This window comes from Abrus precatorius, unplaced genomic scaffold (assembly GCF_003935025.1).
Source record: "Abrus precatorius isolate BTA unplaced genomic scaffold, Abrus_2018 Scaffold7, whole genome shotgun sequence".
Lineage (NCBI taxonomy): Eukaryota > Viridiplantae > Streptophyta > Magnoliopsida > Fabales > Fabaceae > Abrus > Abrus precatorius.
The window spans coordinates 24,745,420-24,767,577 of NW_020874417.1; the positions used below are offsets into that span (position 1 = coordinate 24,745,420).

Sequence of the window (22,158 nt, forward strand, 5' to 3'; positions counted from 1 at the left end):
TCAAGAAGACTGCATGACAGAACAAGCGACGGCTTGAGCCCAATGCCTTAACTTGGTCTTCACCTGTTGCGGGTCATCGCCTGCAGACACATGCACACACCCATGATGAGCAAAGCACAACACACGCATGCAAGTTATCTAAAAACAACAATTTTAAGCATTCAACAACCTGGGCTACAAATTTTCCACGAGTCAGACTCACTCCTTGGGCTTCCAAAAGAAGAACATCCTCCGAGGGAAGAAGAACGGCTCTGAGGGGTAGAGACAGGGCTAGGAGACAACCTGCGGTTAACGGCGAAATATAGGTCAAGTGCAGGCAACGTGTTACAAAGTCTCTGACCATCTTCCTCGTTGAACCCAAATCCAAGTTCTATACAGCCTTTAAGCTCATTCAGGTCCTCATCCGTGAGATCATCACACACATTAGCGCTTCTTCTTCGCTCTTGCTTTCTCCTTTTCTCCCATGCAATGTCTCTGGGCTTCTCACACATGGACAACTGCTTAGAAAGCCTCTTCCTGTTCTTCCACAAGGGTGGGGCCAATGCCATGTGCTGCAACTCCTCCTCTGACTCGCTCGTCAAGGTCGATGAAGAAGAAGACGACACCGCATCATTTTGCTTTTGGTCGCTCATGATTAAACGATAAAATAAATTACCGTCTTGGGTGATGGGTATGGGGTGGCTGAGGCAGCAAGGGGAACCACCCTGCCTAGCCTCACCGCCTTGAAGGATTGTGGATTAGTGTGTTATGAAGGAAAAGAATTGAGGGCAAAGTGGATTAAGAAAAATGGGTGGGGATAGTGAGTTCTAATATTGGTGGGCTTTGTGTTTGGAGTTTTAGTTTTCACCGTCCATTTGTAACTGTCATCAGCAACATTTTAGGGGGAAGGTGAACAATATTTAGTATTGAAGGGTGCAATTTGATGTTTGTAACGAATATATTAAGAATAAGAGAGGGGTGTTTGCTCCATTTCCACTTTTGCCTACTGCCTTTGCAACTGATTCCATTTGTCATTGTCTGTTACCTTTCCAAGTGTCAATGTTTAGTGCTTTCAGTTCTCACTTTGTCTGCTGCATTTTAAAGCACAATCTGTCACTAACAGCCATTGCCTACGAGGAAACCAATATTCAAAATTAGACCCTTTTAAGGTGATATTATAGCACAGAGGTTCGTGTAAAGATACTAAAATAGAAAATATATTATTATTTTATTAAATATTTGAGATAATAAAATTATTAAATAATATATAAATTATATTTAAATGATTAAATTATTTTTATTAAAATTACTATGATATTTTAAAAATAATTTAAATTTTAACGTATTGATTTTTAATTAAAATGTATATTAAAATTTTTAAAAATTGTGCACAAAATAATATTGAAATTTTGATCTAAAAAATTTCTTTACATCTTTCATATTCCTCTATTGATCCATTTAGTTTTAAGTTGAATTTTTTTAAATTTATAGATTTAATTTATTATATTCTTTATTATTTCCTCTAATTATTACACAAGCCTTTATCTATTCTTCCAATTCAGATTAAATGTGTTCCAAAATATTGATTAATAATGTGCTTTGAAAAGTTTTATATTTTTAGCTTGTTATAAATTTTTGTGAACATTTTCAAATGAAAAACTATTATTTTAATAAATATAATATAAAATATTTCCTGCTATCATAGAAAATGTAATTTGATATTATCTTTTGATTGAAAATATATGTCTTTAATATTTTAATTAGGCATGTATTTTCAAAATTTTCATTAAAAAAGTAGTTTCAAGTGACCTACATGAAAGAAAAAAAATTAAATATAAAAAATAGAAAAAAAAATTTATATATTTTTTAATAATTATAATTCTTTAATCAATGCCCTTAAAAAAGATACTAGTTATCCTTACAAAATATTACCATTATCACTTAATAATAATGTGTGATGTATATAAATGGCCCGTGATATGATATAACTTGATCCGTGTCATGTCATTACAAACCTATTTTTAAAAAGTTGTCAATATAACTAACTAATATTTTTTTTTAAGAGACCATAATTTAAAAATATTTTTTTTTCACATAAGTAAACATATTTTATCCTAATTATTATGGGTTTGTTACTTTGACGATAATAATAATAATAATAATAAGATGTTTTGAAACTATGTAATTTTTAAGTCAAAATAGAGATTTAGGTTCAAGTTGTTTTCTCATCCATGCATGATTGGTTAATGCTTTTCCCTGGATGCCCATGGATGACACTTTCTCTAATTAACTACAACCACAAAGAAGTAACTTGCTTGTGAAATTTTTGCTATAGATTGTTTTCTTATTAAATTAACTCTATCTCTCCATGTTATAAAGAGACTCTCTACTTTTCTTGCCTGAAGTCTTATTTATAATTTAATGCTTTCTTTTGTTTCAGTTTTTGATCTAAGTATCTTTATCTCCTCAAATTTTGAATAATCTAGTTGGACGAGGTATAGTACAGATTAAAAAATAAAAAAAACTAGAAATTGAGTAGAAGAATTTATTATTTGAACGAGTTAAAATATGATTAGAAGAAAATAAAATGATCTTTTTGCTTAATTGAATTAGTAAAAATAAAAATAATTAAATTATATTAATAATAATAATAATAATAATCAAATTAATTAAAAATGTCAACTTTTTATTATAATATTTTTTAAATAGAAATATTTAAATAATAAAATAAATGAAACTAAAAACGAAGTCATGAAGTCCCTTCCTTTTTCTATCTTCTGGCTTTGTTCAGACACCTAAATCTTCTTTCTTTCTCCCTAATTTTCCTCCCTCTAAATACCTTAATCCAAACAAAAGCATAAAAGAAAGCAATCCTTGCACCTTAAAAAATATAGTACTATTGTTTCTATCCATAGTTTTTAAACTATTTACAAAAATTATCACAATAGTAAGTATCTAAATAATATTTCACTAAGCTTCTTTTTAGCTAAACTAGGAAAAATAATATAAAATAAATAAAATTCTTAAATCAGTTAAAAATAATTTATCTTCTTAAGTTTTAGATAAATTAAATAATATTATTTTCTAAAAAATAAATAAATACAAGTTAATTTTAACTTCTAAAGTAGTTTTATTGATTTTTTATATTATTTTTCTTCTTTTATAAAAACTTATTCACAACTTATTTAAACAAAACCCCTAGAATAAATAAGAAAAGTCATATCCAATAAGAAACTTACTTATATCAATGGTCAAAATAATTATTACCTGTTTTAATTGGTATGAAATGAAAATTATCTTATAAAATCTATTTTGATTTATAAGGTTGTAAATATAATTTGATTCTCCAAATCTTGAATATTATTTTCTTTCTTACTTCTATGATTATTATAACAAAAGAAATTATCATATATGTTAAAAACTACAGTATAAAATTACATTTGATAAAATCAAAACATGAGAAAGCCAAAATTGAAAGTGAGAAATAATTCAAAAACACGTATATTATTCAGTAACAAAAAAATCAAAAAAAATAAAATACAATTTATTAAAATTACACAATAATAATAAAGCAATGTTTATAAATAATAAATTATTAATATTGTTTCTATGAAGTCAAAGATATTTAAAAGATAATATCAATGAACAATACATAAGATATTACTGTAGAAAAAAATTCATATCATATTTAAATCAACACTTTTAAAGAGTAAATAAATATTATTTATTTTATCCATTTTATAATTTTTATTCTTTTAAATTTAATTCAAATACATTTACGGTGTGAAAATTTTTTAATTATTGTTATTTGATTTTGAATTGTGATGTCATAAAGATCACTGACTATAAAATATATTAACAATATATTATAATTGGTTAAGGGTATTTTTTTTTTTTACATAAATAGTGCACAAGTTAAATTATTTTTTTGTCATAGTAATATTTTTAAGATTGAAAATATTATTTTAGTTATAAATAATTACCTGACACTAATTTTATTTTATTTTTAAAATTACCACTACGAAAATTCTAGTTATTGCATGCATATTTTTATTTAGAAAATTTATGATGTTTTGATTATTTTCTGTGAAAAAATATCTTATAAAAATGTGCAGCAATTTATTATATTTTTGACAATTTTTTTTTTTTTTTTGAGAAAAAAGGCAAGAAAAGCTCATATTTTCCTCTCTCTTTTTTTAACTACAACCTTAGCAGAAAAGATTTAAAGAAAAATTTATAACAATCCTTAAAACTTTCTACATCGTTTCTTAAGGATAAAATTATTAAGAAAAATTTAAGCCTTATTTTTTATTTTATTTTTTATTTTTTTAAAAAAAAATATTACATTTTAAAATAATTTTAAAAATAAAAATAAAAACTTGTTTGTTAGTTTAATTTTCAAAACAAATAAGTTCACGCAAAACTTATTATCTGTTATATTAAAAATAATAATAATAAATTATTTTTTAAAAATAGTTTTTAAGAACTCATCTTAACAAAAAAAAAATATTTTACTTTTAAAAAATTATTAAAAAAAAAAACACAACTTGAAATGAAATGAAGGTGCAACTGGTCTTATTAGTATAAAGAAATGTGTGTCAAGGAGATATCAAAATATGCTCTCCTCTTTCATCTACCTATAGATTTATCGGCATTTTTTTTTTGAATTTTTTAAGAAATGATTTACAAATTTATACCTATTAAAATTTACAATAAAGTTACTTACAGATTTTATTTTTTGCAAAAATAATTACCTACAAAACTTTTTCCTGTGATGATAAATTTGTAGCAAGTTTTGTAGTGAATATAATTTTCTGCAAAATTTTCATATTTTTTTACAAAAAATTTTGCAAGAAAAAACTAAAGTTCTAATCATGTATTGTAATATAGTATAATTGTCTCAAATATTATGAAATAAAAAAAATATTTTTATTATAATTTATTTGATATCACAAACATTTAAAGGATAAAATCAATTAATAATAAATTAATCAATCAATTTATTACTAGATTTGTGATTATTATCTGCAAATTTTTCTTGCGAATATTTTTTCTCAAAAAATTCCTATAAAAACTTTCATACAAAGTTAGAGAAATTTTGATTATTTTTTATAAAAAAAAATTAGTATAAAAATTTGCAATAACTTATTAAGTTTTTTACAAAAAATTTTAGAAAAAAAGGTAAAAAAACTCATGATTTCCTCTCTCTTTTTCAACATTTTCATAAGAAAATTTTGAGAAAAAAATGTTAGCAACTTAAAACTTCCTACTTCCTAAGAATAAAAAGAGTAGAAAAAGCTTAATATTTCTTGTAAATTTTTGTGTAAAAAATTTTATAAAAAAATTGTATATAAATTTGTAGAAAAAGTTAATGATCTTATAATTTTATTTCTAAAATTAGTGTAAAAAAATATTTGTAGCAAAATTCATAAATTTTTTAAAAATTTAAAATAAAAATATTATTTATTCACAAAAAAAATAATTAACTAATTTTCTTATTACAAAAGAAATGAAATTCATTTTTTTTAAATATAAAATAATTTAAAGATGCTTATAAATAATTTAAGAAAATTTTATATTAATTTAAATAAAAAAATTTCTATTGACAAAAGATATTATTTGATTTTAAGTTAAATAATAATTTTAATTTTTTACATGATTTACTTATTATTTTAGTATTTATGAAAAAAAAATTTATATTTGGACTCTTGTATAATTTTGTTAAAGTTAATTTTTATCATTATTGAAGTTATAAAAGAATATTAATATATTTTTTATTAAATATTAAAATAAAAAAAATATTGTATGTAATATTAAATTATGAAATTTTTACAAAAGATTAAAAGTTGATTTTTAACTAAAAACTAATTGTGAGTAACTTTCTCTTACTTTCACCGTTTTTACTCTTGTCCATTCTTTCATTAACTCTCCTAATATTTTCACAAATTTTTGTAATTCTTCAAATTCTTACAGCTCCATGCTGGGATCGTAGTTCAGGTCTCTCCTTCTCTCTTATCACTTTGCTTTTTCTTATAATGCTTTTAGATTTTAGAAACTTTCAAACTTTATTATATAGTTTTCATCACTAATTTATTTTTATTTTCCCACTACTAGAAGAAAGGATCAAAGTTGGATGGATCCTTATGCGAAATTTGCTTATGTAAGTCTTGTGTCATTATAACTTATGTTAATATATGTTTTACTATGATGTTTGCACTCATTAATTATGTGTTTACTAACCATTAAAGCTAGTTGTTACCTTAAACTTTTTTATTTTTATTCCAATTTGATGCAGGGAATATTTAAACAAACGAAACTTGAATTATCTTTTCAATATTCATCTTTAGGAAGGGATAATAATCGTGGTAGCAAAAAATTGATAAGCATGCCACCTAATATTGATATATGGGTAACTTGGTTGGTGGAAAGAAGAAAGAAAAAATCTTTAGTCTTGGATCTCTAAGTAAGACTTTAGTTGCATCTTCAAGTCAATAGGTAAATTTAAAGGATGTTGATGTAATTAAAAGTCAAGTTCAAACTCTAAATAAGTCACTAAAAAGACAAGATCAAAAGAAGTTAGAGATAAGAAAGGAATTGAGCAAAACTATAAAAATGAGAAAAGAGTTAAGTAATATTAAAAAAAAAAAATCAATGACCTTGATGCAATATTTGAAATTTTTGCAGTTCGTTCTCATCCATTGTCATCACCCATCATAATAGTAAAAATAACAATAATTATAATAATATTTGATTGTAATAATTATAATAGTTTTAAAAATTATATTTAATATAATATGTGATTATTATTTTTTACATTTTTTTATATTAGACGTGAACATACATTAAAATAAATATCATGATCATTTGTTTTAAATTTTAGTAGTTTAATGGTTTATAAAATTTTTATAAAAATTATTAGGAATTTATTTTAAATATTTTATCTAATTTTTGTGAATTAATTTAGATTTATATTAATTTGATGACAATAGAATAAAGTTAAATTTTTTTTATAAATTTATTTATAAAATTAGTTGTATAATTTTTTTTAAATTTTCCTTATTTTTTAAGGAATTTTTCATTAATAAATTTGTAAGAAATTTACTTATGAACTTTCTTACAAATTCCTTAAAAAAATAAAAATACTTGCAAAACATCTTGAGATTTTTTTATAATTCTTTCATAAAAAAATTATATACAAATTTTTCTGTAAATGTTTTTTAGGATTTATCTGCAGATTTATTTGTATATATTTTTTAGAGATTCTATTGTAAATTATTTTTGCAGGAAAATATTTATAAATTTATTTCTATTAAAATTTATAAGAAGATTACTGCATATTTTACTTTTGCAGACATAATTATCTACAAAGATTTTTTTTTACAACAAATTTGCAGTAAAATTTATATGAAATATGTTTTTCTGTCAATTTTTTATACATTTTTGAAGAAAATTTTGCAAAGAATCCTAAAATTCTAGTAGTGACTTATATACATACACAATATTTAGATACAAACTCTATTTAGCAAATTATATGTTATATAACGCTAAATTAATTTGTTAAAATTTTGATTATTCAACTATAATTACATATTTAATGATGGGTGAAATGAAATAAAATTTGTATATTATTGTGTGGAATTGAATAGAGTTAGTGTTAAATTGATTGAAAAAGTGAATAACATGGTAACAAATAACATAAAATATAACTAGCTAGTTGATTCCATTTCGAACTTCCTGAATAAAGTGAAAGAAAAAGTATTATAATGTGATAAAATTAATATAAAAAATTGTTCATCTGAGACATATTTTTATATGGTTTTTTTTTTCCTGAAATTACAGAAACACGGAATTTTGGCAAAATTACAGAAATATAATTTTTTAAAATAGTCATTAACAACTTTTGATTATTTTTTTTTATATTTTTTTATATTTTATTATTATTTTAAAAAACTTCATGACTTGTTTAATTTTTTATATATGAGTTTTTGTATTTTCACTTAAAAATTGTCTAAACTCTATATTTTTGTAATTTTTTTAAAAAACATCATATTTTAGTATATATAATTTCTAAATACCCCCCACACACATATATAATAATAATAATAATAATAATTAATAGTAGTAATAATAATAATAATCTTTCATTTGTACCATTACATTTTATCTCTAATAAAACATATTAAGAAGTGACGTCTATTTTATTTTACTCCATTTTATATTCCTTCTTATCAAACTTAACATATTCCATTTTTTCGCAAAGTTTCTTGGAGAGACTATTTTTATAGAATCTTGATATTTTTATTCTATTATTTTTTTTCTTTATATAATAATTTATATGTAAACATATGTAATAAATCTTCAAATATTTTTCATTAACATATAAGTAACCTGTACAAGCATGAGTATATATATTCACTAGTTAATTTTAGAACTAGAGTTAACGTTCATTATATTTAAACTCATATTTGGTGGTAATTTGTTATAAGAAGCTCCACTGAACTTAAAAGCGTTTTAAAACAACATTCTGGTCAAAATTGTGGCATCTTGTGTTGTTTTCTTGATATACCCAATTTAAATGGGAAATGAGAAACTGTGAGCAAACAACAACACTCCACAAAATTCTATTAGAATGGAATGCTAAATATAGCTCTAGATCATCGGTTTTAGATCCAAAGAATATCGGAATAACGAATCAAATTCCATTGATTACGATCCTCTCTCCCCATCGTCGGTTTCTAACTGCCTTATTCTCAAGCATGGGACGTTAACATTCAACAAAGAGGAACAAAAAAAACTCCTAAAATCGAAATTCAGAACAAAAGACCAAACCGTAGTAACTCCCTCCTCGTTATGCCACGAATTAAAATTATTATAATAAGTTCACTCTTGTCTTTCGTACTATGGTCTGGTCCTATCAATATAGATAGATTTTACACATGCATGTATGGTCATGATAGAATAATAGAGTTGCACCCTTTCATTCCACCATAATACCGCAAACTCAAATCCTACAACCTGTTTTTTGTTTCTACCATACAAGAAAACGAAAAACCCTTCATTCTTGTCTCATAACCCAGCGATATATTTTCCAGCACACATCCTTGAGGATGTATTCTTCTTTTTCTCCAATTATGTGCAACCGTATCTGTCTTTTGCTGGTGATTTGTTTCTTTGTTTTGTTGAACGCCCTTCTTGCAACGAGTGACAAGGGTAGTGATTCCTTGATCTTGGGGTGCGGGTTGGGTGAAGGTGGTGGCAAAGATGCTGATGGAAGGCAATGGATCCCTGATAACAAGTACCTCTCAGAAGGCAATTCCATCACATCCAAAGCCTCTTTCCAAGACCCTTCACTTTTGTCTGAGGTTCCATACATGACATCTCGAGTTTTCACATCCGAAGCAATCTACAAGTTCCCTGTTAAACCTGACAAGCGTTATTGGCTAAGGCTTCATTTCTACCCCAATATTTATGGCACCTATGACACATTCAATTCATATTTCTCCGTGACAGCACATGGGGTAATTCTTCTTTCTAATTTCAGTGCCTCAATCACATGCCAAGCCCTCTCACAAGCCTACCTTGATAGAGAGTATTCCCTTGCGCCTTTGAATTCAGACACCCTAACCGTTACCTTTAAGCCTTCTGATAAACACAATGGGGCTTTTGCTTTTGTCAATGGGATTCAGCTGATTGAAATGCCTGAGTTGTTTGACTCAGCTTCGTTGGTGGGTTATAATGAGCAAACCGTTGATGCCAAAAGTTTGCATTTTCAGACAATGTTTAGATTAAACGTTGGTGGGCAATATATATCCCCTGTTGATGATTCTGGTCTAAGCAGGATGTGGTATGATGATACACCTTATCTATATGGTGCTGCCACTGGTGTCACCAATCAAGCTGCCAAGGATGTAAAAATTAACTACCAGAGCATGCCACAACACATTGCTCCACCGAATGTGTATTCCACATCACGGTCCATGGGCAACGATAAGGATATCAACATGGGCTACAATCTCACATGGATTTTCCAAGTTGATCCAAATTCCATGTACCTTACCAGGTTGCATTTCTGTGACTACTACTATTCTAAAGTGAACGAGATTGTTTTCAATATCTTCATCAACAACCAAACGGCACAGGCTGAAGCAGATGTGATTGGGTGGAGTGGAGGTAAAGGAGTTCCAACCTACAAAGATTATGTAGTATATGTCCAAGATGGGACAGGTGATGATCAGCTTTGGCTTGCTTTGCACCCGGCACCTGATACAAAGCCAGAATACTATGATGCAATACTCAATGGTGTAGAGGTTTTCAAGATCAATGATACAAACCTGTCTGGTCCTAATCCTCAACCATCCGAGATGCTATTGGAACATGAGCATAAAGCAAGGACTTTCCAAAACAACAAACGTAACAGTAAGACTTTTGTCATTGGTAGTGCTGCTGGTGGCGCTGCTGGTTTTGCCTTAGTGGCAGCATTATGTGTTGTTGTTCGCCACCAAAAAAAGAAGAGAACTCCTGGATCATACACTAGCACATCAAGCTGGTTGCCAATTTATGGGACTTCGCACACAACAGGTACCAAATCTTCAAGGTCAGGGAAGAGTACTGTTGGTAGTGGCAACGTATCAGCCATGGCTCAAGGACTGTGTCGCTATTTCTCCTTACAAGAGATGAAGCAAGCGACTAAGAATTTTGATGAGTCCAACGTTATTGGGGTAGGAGGGTTCGGAAAGGTTTATAAGGGTGTTATAGACAATGGGTTCAAAGTGGCAATAAAAAGATCGAACCCACAATCAGAACAAGGAGTCAACGAGTTCCAGACTGAGATTGAGATGCTTTCCAAACTGAGACATAAGCATTTGGTGTCCTTGATTGGTTTTTGTGAGGAAGATGATGAGATGTGTCTAGTTTATGACTACATGGCTCGTGGCACCCTAAGAGAACATCTTTACAAGGGCAACAAGACATTGAACACTCTATCATGGAAGCAAAGGTTGGAGATTTGCATTGGAGCTGCAAGAGGCCTTCATTACCTTCACACGGGGGCAAAGTATACGATAATTCATAGAGATGTCAAGACAACTAACATTCTCCTTGATGAAAATTGGATTGCCAAGGTTTCAGATTTTGGATTGTCAAAAACGGGTCCAAACATGAACAATGGTCATGTTAGTACTGTGGTGAAGGGTAGCTTTGGATACCTGGATCCTGAATATTTCAGGAGGCAACAGTTGACTGAGAAATCTGATGTGTACTCGTTTGGGGTTGTCCTGTTTGAGGTCCTTTGTGCAAGGCCTGCTTTGAATCCTAGCCTTCCAAAAGAACAAGTTAGCCTTGCAGATTGGGCTTTGCTCAACAAAAGAAAAGGAACACTAGATGATATTATTGACCCCAATCTCAAAGGAAACATCAACCCTGAAAGCTTGAAGAAGTTTGTAGATGCAGCTGAGAAGTGTTTGTCTGATCAAGGACTTGATCGCCCCTCCATGAATGATCTATTGTGGAATCTTGAATTTGCTCTCAACCTACTTGGTAACACTGATGGTTTAGTTCGTTCTTCACATCTTGATGAAGCCGAGTTTGAAGAAGTAAGCTTGGAAAATAATGACATGGCAGCTCATTATAAAAATCTAAGCCTTGGAAGTGATCATGAGCTTAGGCAGGAGTCCAGTGAGAAATCTTCTGCCATCTTCTCTCAAATTGTTAACCCAAGCGGGCGATAATGATAAATGACATGTGATTGGGGATGATTGCCTTGCTATAAGAAAGAGTTTCATAATTCCAGGAAGCTAGTGAATCTTCTAGATTACTAAACCAACTATTTGAGATGCTTTTTTGAGCATGCAATGCTTTGATTGCTCTTCCTAGTTATTAGTTTGTTGCCAGCTCTATAGCAACCTGTTGGAAACAAGGTAGCAAAGCTAGGCTCATGCTACCTGTTATGTGTACTATAGTCATTTAGATTATGCTACCTATTGTATACTAAGAGCTCAACTTGTTTAATTTATATATAGTTTAATATTTTTTTGTTTATTGAAATTTTTTGAAGTATGCTAATTTTAAGTTTTAATATATATTTCATGTTCTTTAGGTGAGAAAAAGTGAGAACAGAGAAAATAAAAATAAGCATTCAATGTAAATATTTATGCCTCTTCCTATTCAGGAAATGGAAACAACTTAAAAGAGCAACCAAATGGTAGCAACCATAGACATCTATCTTGTAAAGCTTAGGCATTGGATTCGCACAACGAACAACGAAACTCCAGTGGCATTGAAGGAGAATTCAAAGAAAACGAATCCATTCAACGGCTTGCAAGACAAGATTTGAAGTACAAAACCTGAGGTCGGACACATGAGAAGTTATGGAGAAGATTTTCCGAAATTTATGGAAGAAGATAAGGGAAATGGATAATGGTTAAAATGCTGAGACGCCGGCCATCAGAATCACAAAAACGTTGATAAAATCCTTAGGCTGAAGCACGTGCGATTTTCCAATGAAAACCATGGAAAAAACACACCCAACCCAAAACCAAAGGAGCAAAGTAGCTCTCATCCTATTCTCCACCAAAAGTTAACTAAACGCAATCCAAGTGCCTCCTCTAACTTACAATCTCCACCGTAGATAACCCTCCATCGAAAGGCCCACATTTAAACATCGCCAAACGTTCAGGATCCGTGTGACCCTCTTTTCCACCAATCAGCGCTCACCATTTCCCTCTCTCCTTCTTATATATAAATGACTCCCCACCCGGTTCTCATCCATCAACGCTAGTGCCCCTCTCAAGCGGTTATTCTCACTTTCTCATCCTCTAACCCTCCAATTAAGCCATGTCCACCACAGCGCAAGCCAAAGCCAAGAGAAAAATGGCGGCGACTAAGAAGCCACTCTCTCATCCTCCCTTTGCCGTGGTATTTTCCAATTACTCATTGCCAATGAATCTTGAATTTGTATTTATTTTGACTTTGATTTTAATGTTAATTTTTTGTGTGTTGTAGATGATAACAGAGGCTATTGCAAGTCTAAAGGAGAGAACTGGTTCGAGCCAGTATGCGATAACAAAGTTTATTGAAGGGAAGCACAAGGAGTTGCCTCCAACATTTCGTAAGCTGATTCTCCACCAGCTCAAGAAGGCTGTAGCCTCAGGCAAGCTAGTTAAAGTAAAAAACTCATTCAAGCTCGCGCCGACTCGATCGGCTCCGGTTAAAGCTGCTCCTGCTCCTGCTGCTAAGAAGCCTAAAGCTGTGACTAAGCCCAGTACCAAGGCTGCTGCGTCCAAGCCCAAAGCTGCAGCTAAAACTAAGGCTGTTGCCAAGCCCAAGGCGAAGACCACGGCGTCAAGTGCTAAGCCAAAGGCGAAGGCGGCTAAGGTGACGGTTGCGAAGAAGGTTGCTGCTAAGCCAGCGAGGAAGACGCCAGTAAAGAGTGCAAAGAAGCCAAAGAGTGTTAAATCGCCGGCGAAGAAGGCTAAGAAGTGAGGGGGTTAGGGTTGATTGGGTTTTGATTTGGTGTGTTGGTGTGTTGGTGTTATGTATTCGGGTTGGTTGTCAGTATAATAGATAGATAGTTGGATATATTTGTAGGGGACTATTGCTGTAAATTTCTTTGTTAGAAATCTAACAGACGGTTATGCATTTGTTACGGTCTCTACTGGTTTCATTTTGCTGTTCTCTTTAACTTCCTGTTGGAAAATAAAGTTGCCTTTATCTGCATCTTCATGGTTTTTGTTTGCTTCCCCTGCAGACAGTTTGCATCCATGCAACTACATGAATCAGGATTAACATATTTACTGAGTTGTCGTTTTTGTTTGTTTTTTAAATTCGATGTCAAAGTGGATTTTAATTTTTTAAACGGTGTAATTTCTTTTTGCGGAAAAATGAAACCCTTAATGATGAAGGAAACAATTGAGGGAAATTTAATCCTTTGCTTGTTTGAAATTATATTAAAAAATTGGGATAAAATATTAAGATGCCGACAGGTGGGTCATCTGAGATTGTAGCATTTGAAAGAAATTGTACAGTACATGGTAACATGCTCCTTTGTCATTCCCATTCAATGATAAATGGTAATAGAGTATGTGCCGATATCTTCGATGTTTGAGTTCATGATAATGGTAATAACTAGTAATCAACAATTTCTAAACATTGCAATATTTCACATTTAGTATTTCTTCATAATATCAATCTCATTTTTGGGCCATACAAAACTAATAGCGCACAAAACAAGAATAAGAACAAAAAGCAAACTGCATTCCGGAACAAAGGTGCATCACATGATGAGGATATGAAAAACACACCCATTACACATAAGATGAAACCGTATAACACGTCCCTAATGCTAGTCCTGCAGAAGGACTTATATTTAATTACCAAATCCCGGGGACTAATCTGGGAAAACCTCATACTTTGGTGCAGACATATTACATAAACAACTCTATCATTATATAAGAGATAATGTGTAGCAATATAACTTACAAAACATATACACCTCAAGTTAACACAAAACGCAAAAGTCAGTCCCGATGAAAAGAAAACCAAGGGTATTTTCCTCTCAGTCATGATTGTACTGATATATCTGCATTTGTGTGCTCAGTGATCTTAGGAGGAGCTGTTTTTGTTTCCTTATCCACTTTTGATCGTTCTTTTGGTTTGCAAGCGCCATTGCTGTTGCGTCGAATGATCTGCTCCCTATTTTTCTGAGTGAAAGGGCCATTAGAACCACCTTTGATGTGAGGACCACCAATGCTGTGCCGTGCTCGACTGCAAACATCAGGAGATGAGTTCATTGCATCACCTAAGCTCCTTCGCCGACTTAGTTTTGGTGACTTGGGGCGAGTCAGTGGCAGCTGTCACCAAAGGAAACTGAATAATTTTTCCAACAAAATGTCTTTCACAAATTAGAGATTGTGTCTCCTATTTGGAAAGATCCAAAAATGATGTAATGCATGATAACGTGTTTTAGTTAATTAGTGTCGAACAAAAATTCTTAAGAATATTCCGTCGTATTGCCACCTTCAAGTGAATATTCAAAATTTCTTGTGGTATTAGAAGAGGCATATAGAGCAGAAGAAAAGTACCTTCTTGAGTTCAGTCTTAGGTGGAGGCCCCTGATAGTAGAAACTTGGTACTGGATTTGCTTTAATTACCAAGTTCTTTCTCAACTGCTTGATAGCTGCTTCTTGCTCTTCCTATCATTAGTAGTTATTATCAGTTCAATGTGTAGAAGGTAACATAGGAGGATAAACATAAAGCAAATAATCATGTGCATGGGCAAAAATCCAGCTTTGGTAAAAGGGGTGAGATGTTTCTAGTAAGAGGAAACTGAGAGAAAAGCAAACAGTGAAAAAAAATTTAAAAATAACACAGAAAGCGTCATGCAATTACAAGAGAAAGACCACCATACCTTTAGCCTAGCCTCATACTGACTCTTTTCTTCTTGAAGGGCTCGATGTTTCTCCTCTAACTTCAGATAAAACTGGGTAGATAAATAAAAATGATAACATCAATAAGGAATGATCATCTGCTTCAAAGAATATATACATCAGAATTTACTTTTTCAGTCAATGTATTACCTCCCTCCGTTTCTCTGCACGTTCTGAGCATCTAAATGTTGGGGCTGAACCTAGAGTTACCTTAGATCTAGCAGTGCGCATAGATAAAGCACTAATATTTGTGGTCAAGGAACAAGTAATAGAATAGCAGAGTATTATTTTATGTGCAGGTAATGTTCAATGTTCCAAAATCCAAATATTTCTGATTAAAATTCATAGATAAGTGGTAAATGTTTAGCCTATAGATCTAGCAGTGTGCATAGATAGAGCACTAATATTTGTGGTCAAGGAACAAGTAATAGAATAGCATAGTATTATTTTATGTGCAGGTAATGTTCAATGTTCCAAAATCCAAATATTTCTTATTAAAATTCATAGATAAGAGGTAAATGTTTAGCCTTTAGATCTAGCAGTGTGCATAGATAGATAGAGCACAAATATTTGTGGTCAAGGAACAAGTAATAGAATAGCAGAGTATTATTTTATATGCAGGTACCGTTCAATGTTCCAAAATCCAAATATTTCTGACTAAAATTCATAGATAAGAGGTAAATGTTTAGCCTTTAGAAATATTGTGTCAAAGGTTTTTTTAGTGTCCTTAAAACTTTCTATGTTCACCATAAACCATCAAAATGTTCAAGTTTAGAGGATACGAAGAAGCAACAGACCAACTATCTTCATCATCATAGTTCTTCTTATCATCAAGCTGCAAGGGCTTACTTGATGAAAAAGGTGAGTTTGGCTGAAAAATATGAAAAAAAAAAGCTTTTGCAAATAAGTAATCTCACAAACAAACAAATAAATAAACACAAATAGCACACATGAAACTGCAAAGCAAAGCATCCCTGCAAACATCAAAACATGAAACTTAACAAATTAGCAACGCTTGTGAAGCAAACCATTTTATGTATTTGTTAGGCATGATATTTTCAGCTTCCCAAGATTGAACGGATTAGAAATTGATCCAGTGCAATGCATGTCTCAAGGTTTAATCAAAAGCCTATGATTTATATTCATTTTTTGCTTTATAAAGATTCCCTTAAGAGGCTTACTTGTTTAAGCGATGACAGCTGGAGTAACTAATCCTCTGTTGAAGAAACATATTACACAAACAAGCATGCACTAAAACCAAAAAAAGATCCCAGTTCTGTTATCTTTAACAACTTTACCTTCTCATTCCTCAAATATAACTGGAAACAACCTATTTACAACTTTTAAGCACAATACATGCTAGGTCCACTATGCATCCTTGGTTCAGTTCTCAGAGTACGATTGAATTAATGTGTTTAATGCTTCAACATCAAAATGCAATGACATGACAACAAGCAAGACCATCAATTACCTGCGAATTCTTTGATGAGATAGGCGAAAGCATGTTGTTAGTGTTTGGGGACAAATTCAGATCAGTTGCAACAACTTCAGTATCAACAATCTGTGCATGGGATCCAAGCTTTTCAGTAACCAGATCAGATGGCTGTGGAACAGAGTGACTTGTATGCTCTTTTCTTGCAGGAGGTGAGCTTAACTTTTCATTGTCACTTGTTCTCAGCACTTCAGATTTCTCAATCTCCTCCTCAAGCACAACAATATTACAGTTTGTGGTTTTGGCACTCAAAACATCCTTCTCATGGCATTTCTCAACAAAAGTATTGGCTTCAGTACATTCCTTTAACTCATAATCCTTTGCTTGAACCTTAGCTGTTGCAATTTTAGGAGAAATGCGCACTTTACCATTAGAACTACCATTTGAAGCTGCTACAACACCATTTGGTTTCTTGTCCACAACCTGTATCTCTGCAACTTCTCTTCCCATGATGCTGCACAATATAAGTTACATTGTGATTAACAACAACTTCTGTTAATGTACTAGCATTCTAGTTGTGCATGTATAGGTGTCATCTATCAGCCTAAAAACTCAAAAAATATTAAAAATTAAAATAGAAGACTATACGTATGCACTGGAGAGTGAACACAAAATTACTTCATATCTTTAAGGTAGGCTCAGTAAACTGTACTTAAGATGAAGGTAAAAAATTCAGGGATGAGTTTAATTTCTTCATAAAGATAAAAATGGTAAATAGAAGTTTCTTCTTCCTAATAAGATTTAAACATAACCAAGAGACTACCCAGTTCAATAAGACAATGGAACAACATTTGAAGGTTGCAGGGGGTTGATAAAATGGCCAAAATCACAAATAATAATAATATTATTGTTCCATTTTTTAGGGGGCAAAAAAGAAAGAAACTTCTCATCTTCAGAAGGGGTACAATACAAGGTATGATTCTAAGTAACAACTGCAAAATCATTCAGAAGTACCCCCGAAAAATTTTATGCAAGGATCCGGAAAAACAATTAAGAAGCTACTCTAACATGATCGATCTTAAGATGGAATGTAAAAAGAAAATATATCAACACCGTAAAATAATCAAGTGAATGAAAACAAAGTTTCCTTATGGTTGGAAGATGCAAACGGACTAATTCGACCTACAAAAATAAACATTTACATATTTAGAACTTGGGAAAGAAGAGGAAGCTAAAAATTAAACCTTTTTAAGAGAAAGAAAAATTGTGGCTAAGGATAGAAAAAAGCTTAACACGAACCCAACAAAGGAAGAAATTAAGGGAAGAATAGTAAACAGGCAGGGGGAGGGGAACAGTAAAAGCATATAATAGTAAAAAGAATATTGAATTCCACTTTTGACCATGGGTATCCCCATTCTGAACATTTTGAAAAGGAAAAGGTTCACATTTGGTGGTGAAAGAAGATGAAGTTCCCTGGAGTAAGCACTCACAGGTGGGTAACAGAAACAACAAATCAGAAGAAAGATCAAAGAAGGAAACACGCAGAGAAAAACCCACATCACAAATCAGAAAAACAGACACAGGAAAGTGGAAATGGCAGAAAAATCTCTCCACAGCAGCGCCAAGCTGAGTTAGGTGCAACAAAGATCGACTCACATTGCAAAGCAGAAGAAAAACAAGCAGAAAATGGGAACAGAATCAGCTAAGAATGTGAGAAATGTAGCTTACAGTTGTGGCCTGATCTCACAAGATCTTCTTATGCTGCCTCTTCTTCCTCCTTCTCTCGCACTCTCTCTCTCTCTCTCTCTCTCTTCTCTTTCTCTGGTTGTGTGCTTGTTTTGTTTTATTTTGCTGTGGGTGGGTGCCAAATACAAACAAAGTCCAAAATTTATGTATCAATAATATTCTTTTGCTTTATGAAAAACCTCCTTTTTCATTTTTCTCTCTGTTTCTGTTTACTCCCTTCCTTCGTTGGTTTAAGGTTATTTATAGATCGGTTTTTAACGGCGATATTTTTCCCCTCCGTTGGCTGTCGGAACCCAGGAATTGACGGCGTTAAAATGACAGTGGAGCTTTCAAGTTTCAACAGAGTGAGGTTAAAGTCAAATGAAAATTAGTAGTAAAATGTAAAAAATAAAAGGGACACTTATGATATCATCATCAAACAGATAAGGCATCTGGTCTTGTAGATATGCCTAATATAGCGAAACAATTATAGACAAGTGCACCATTTTCTCCACCAAAACAATGCTCTTTCATTCCCTCCAAACTTTCATATTTTCGAGGCTAACTCTTTTTTACTATGAAACATAAACCATACTAGTATAATTATGCTTACTAATTATATTAAAAACTATATAGAATCACATTTTAGAATATATAAAAAGGGACCAGTTTTGGTTAATTATTTTAAATATAATATTTTCAAAAAAAATTACATAAATATTATATTCAGAAATTGTAAATAACAATTTCGATATAGATAAATGTAGATATAGTACAGGTAAAGTTATAAAATATCTTGAAAATTTAAAAATAAAAAAATTGCATTGTCATAAATTTTTTAATATATTTTATAATTTTTTTCAAAATATTATATTTTGATAATTTTTTTCAAAATATTATATTTTGATAATTTTTTATATAAAAAAGTCACAAAATATTATATTTCTTAAGGACATTGATATTTTGCATTTTTGTATCGTTGGATTGGCAATTTTTTTTAACAATATATCCTTATTTAGTTGTTATATTATATTTTCAGGTTCTCCACAAGATTAAAATTAATATTGTATCAACATCACAAAGTATAAGATCACGATTAATTATAGCATATTAATTCTAAGCTAAGAAAAAAGTAGTGGAAAAGAAGAAATGTTATGTATTTTTTCTGTTATAAAGTTGTTAAATAACTAATCTTGAGTATAATATTTAAAAAACAAATATTCCTATTATAAATATAATATAGACAGAATTGATATTTTTTCCCATTACAGTTTTGTATTTCATTTACATAGACTTAAATTCATTTTTGAATCGTATATCATTCACTAAAATGTGAAATTACTTTTACGTCATTTTCATGTAATCTAACCAAGTAATGGGTTTTGAATAAACATCTTATTCTGATTTATTAATTCTTGCTGTTCATTTCTTATGTTGTAAAATTTTATCTTTGCGCCAAATGCAGCATAAAATTCATTTGATATGTAAAATCATTAATAGCAAATTATATATTTATGTTAACTCAAATGCAAAATAAAATAGATTCTGTTCCCCTGATTTTTCTTGTCGAATCATTGTTTGGATACTATCTTATTATGCACCAAATTAAAGAAGAAAATAAAATGGAGTTATTTTCTTAACTAGATCGAAGTGCCTTTCTTGTTTGGGTATTCTACCTCTTTCTTCAAAGTAAAGCGACAAATTTGATAGTACGATCATAATGATTAAAAAGTCATAATCAGGGACAGGTTTAAGCAACAATCTCTGAGTCTGTCTAAGATAATTAGGGTTAGGAAGGGATAAAAAATGGGTGGTGGGCACAATAACAGCAAATCAACCTTCTTTCTTTTCCCTCTTTTTTTTCTAAGTTTCTATTATCAATCTTTAATAACTGTTGTGTGCCATTTGACCAAACATAAAGGTTAGGCACCCAATAAGTACTGTTCTACTAACAAGGAAAAATGCATACTCAATACTCATCATCAACTCAACCGCTACAACTATGTTCACGTAATTCAAACCCAATATTTGTCCTGGATGCTGCCATGGAACCACATTGTAAAATCACGTGACAGATTAAATGTAACTTTCATAGAACTCGTGAATGTTATTATGGACATGAAATCTGTTTCTCTATGTGTCTCTCTGAGTGTGGACAAGTTCAAGAGCTTAATAAAAATTTGCGTGATACATACTAGCTACTTAAGCATCACGCTCAAGATACACCCTTGCCACTAAACTAAAAGATTCCATGTCATTAACATGGCCATTCAAGTGATGTCAATGGAAACTATATATGTATAGAATGCAACATAGATATAAAAAGATCTATTTCGATGGAAAAGTGTGTGTTAACCTTCACTCCATGTATATGCAGCTTTGTGTATGATTGGTTCACATCCTCTCGTTCTCATTGCAAATCTCAAGCTTCATTCTCAAGATAAAAAGTAACATCTTGAAGATGTAATTTTTAGTGTTAGGTATATAATCAATCAATTAATCAACAATGCACCCCTTTTTGTTTTCTTCCGGACGAGTAAATGTTGAAAACATATTTCCAAATTGATGCAAACACGAGTTTCAATTTTCTTCTGTATAATCGTTGTTTAAAAACCTCTTTAAGGTGAATTTTACCTTTTCAGCGTTTTAATTGTAATACGTTATCAAATACTTTTACATTACTTAATACTGTTTTGATAGCCCTTCAATTACTTTGACGATAATAGCAATTTCATAAGATGAAAATTTTATCTTTGGACCCCTCCAAAAAAAAGAAAATCAAATAACAGCAAATTATTAGATACAAATACGAAAGTATTTTTAATAAATCAAAATTAAAGTCACTTTTCAATTAACAAAAACGTACTTCATTAATTCATTTTAGAATATCAGTTGTTAATGATTTTTTTCACGAGGATTAAGAAATTTAGTAAATATCCTTAAATTTTAATACTTGTTAGTTTCTTAATTTTAATTTCATATTTAATACTTAAATAAATTAAGTCTTTCACTTTCAAATTTTAATTCAACAATTAACAAAACTTTAATAAAACTATAATATATCATGGATTTTGTATATAGTCATAAAAAAATATAAAATAAATCAATAAAATAACAAACAAAAACTGACTTTTTATATTTTTTATTTAAATATCTATATATTTTTCTTTTCAATTTATACAAATCAATGATAGTGTAAGATTTTATTATAATTGTATTAATCAATGATATTATCATTATATCTATTTTATCATTTTGATATGCATTAAATATATATCAAACTTCATATTCTATCATTTATTATTTTGTTATTTCATTAAATAGGCCTACAAAAATATATTTTAATAGTGATATGATTATATATTCTAAAAAAGTTATTTTTTCTAGTTTCACTTTTGATCCAATCAAACAAGAATTTATTTTCATATTTCATAGAAATATGCTTTTACACTGTTTTTTCTATTTTTTTTTAATTCAATCAAACAAAGTGTAAATGCTCATTTTTATTCATTAAAACCTAAAAGATTAAATGTGTGCCTCGATTTTAGTTTATAAATTTGTTTTTTTAATGAAATTAACGTTATAATCTAAATGTGTCTG

At 30.4% G+C, this 22,158-nt stretch overlaps 4 protein-coding genes across 5 annotated transcripts; 2 read left to right on the forward strand and 2 right to left on the reverse strand.

Moving 5' to 3' along the window:
* LOC113871657 lies at positions 1-632 on the reverse strand. Its single transcript, XM_027508756.1, has 2 exons — positions 170-632; positions 1-80 (listed from the first exon to the last, which is right to left on the reverse strand). The coding sequence occupies exons 1-2, from the start codon at positions 630-632 to the stop codon at positions 1-3; spliced, it is 543 nt and encodes a 180-aa protein (XP_027364557.1).
* An 8,478-nt stretch (positions 633-9,110) lies between these two features.
* On the forward strand, positions 9,111-11,705 carry LOC113872187 (receptor-like protein kinase ANXUR2). Its single transcript, XM_027509525.1, has one exon. The coding sequence runs from the start codon at positions 9,111-9,113 to the stop codon at positions 11,703-11,705; it is 2,595 nt and encodes an 864-aa protein (XP_027365326.1).
* Positions 11,706-12,743: 1,038 nt separating this feature from the next.
* LOC113872189 (histone H1-like) lies at positions 12,744-13,626 on the forward strand. The gene is made up of 2 exons (XM_027509529.1): positions 12,744-12,891; positions 12,979-13,626. Exons 1-2 carry the CDS (start codon positions 12,811-12,813, stop codon positions 13,456-13,458), a joined length of 561 nt encoding a protein of 186 aa, XP_027365330.1. The 5' UTR covers positions 12,744-12,810; the 3' UTR covers positions 13,459-13,626.
* Positions 13,627-14,221: 595 nt separating this feature from the next.
* LOC113872188 (protein WVD2-like 2) lies at positions 14,222-18,777 on the reverse strand. Of its 2 annotated transcripts, none has more exons than XM_027509527.1 (7): positions 18,562-18,777; positions 16,873-17,347; positions 16,184-16,272; positions 15,552-15,642; positions 15,383-15,454; positions 15,057-15,167; positions 14,222-14,825 (listed from the first exon to the last, which is right to left on the reverse strand). In XM_027509527.1, exons 2-7 carry the CDS (start codon positions 17,341-17,343, stop codon positions 14,535-14,537), a joined length of 1,125 nt encoding a protein of 374 aa, XP_027365328.1. In that variant the 5' UTR covers positions 17,344-17,347; positions 18,562-18,777; the 3' UTR covers positions 14,222-14,534. The 2 variants fall into 2 exon arrangements, with proteins under 2 accessions (XP_027365328.1, XP_027365329.1); XM_027509528.1 differs by having other exon boundaries at positions 16,873-17,444.
* Between the last annotated feature and the right edge of the window lie 3,381 nt (positions 18,778-22,158).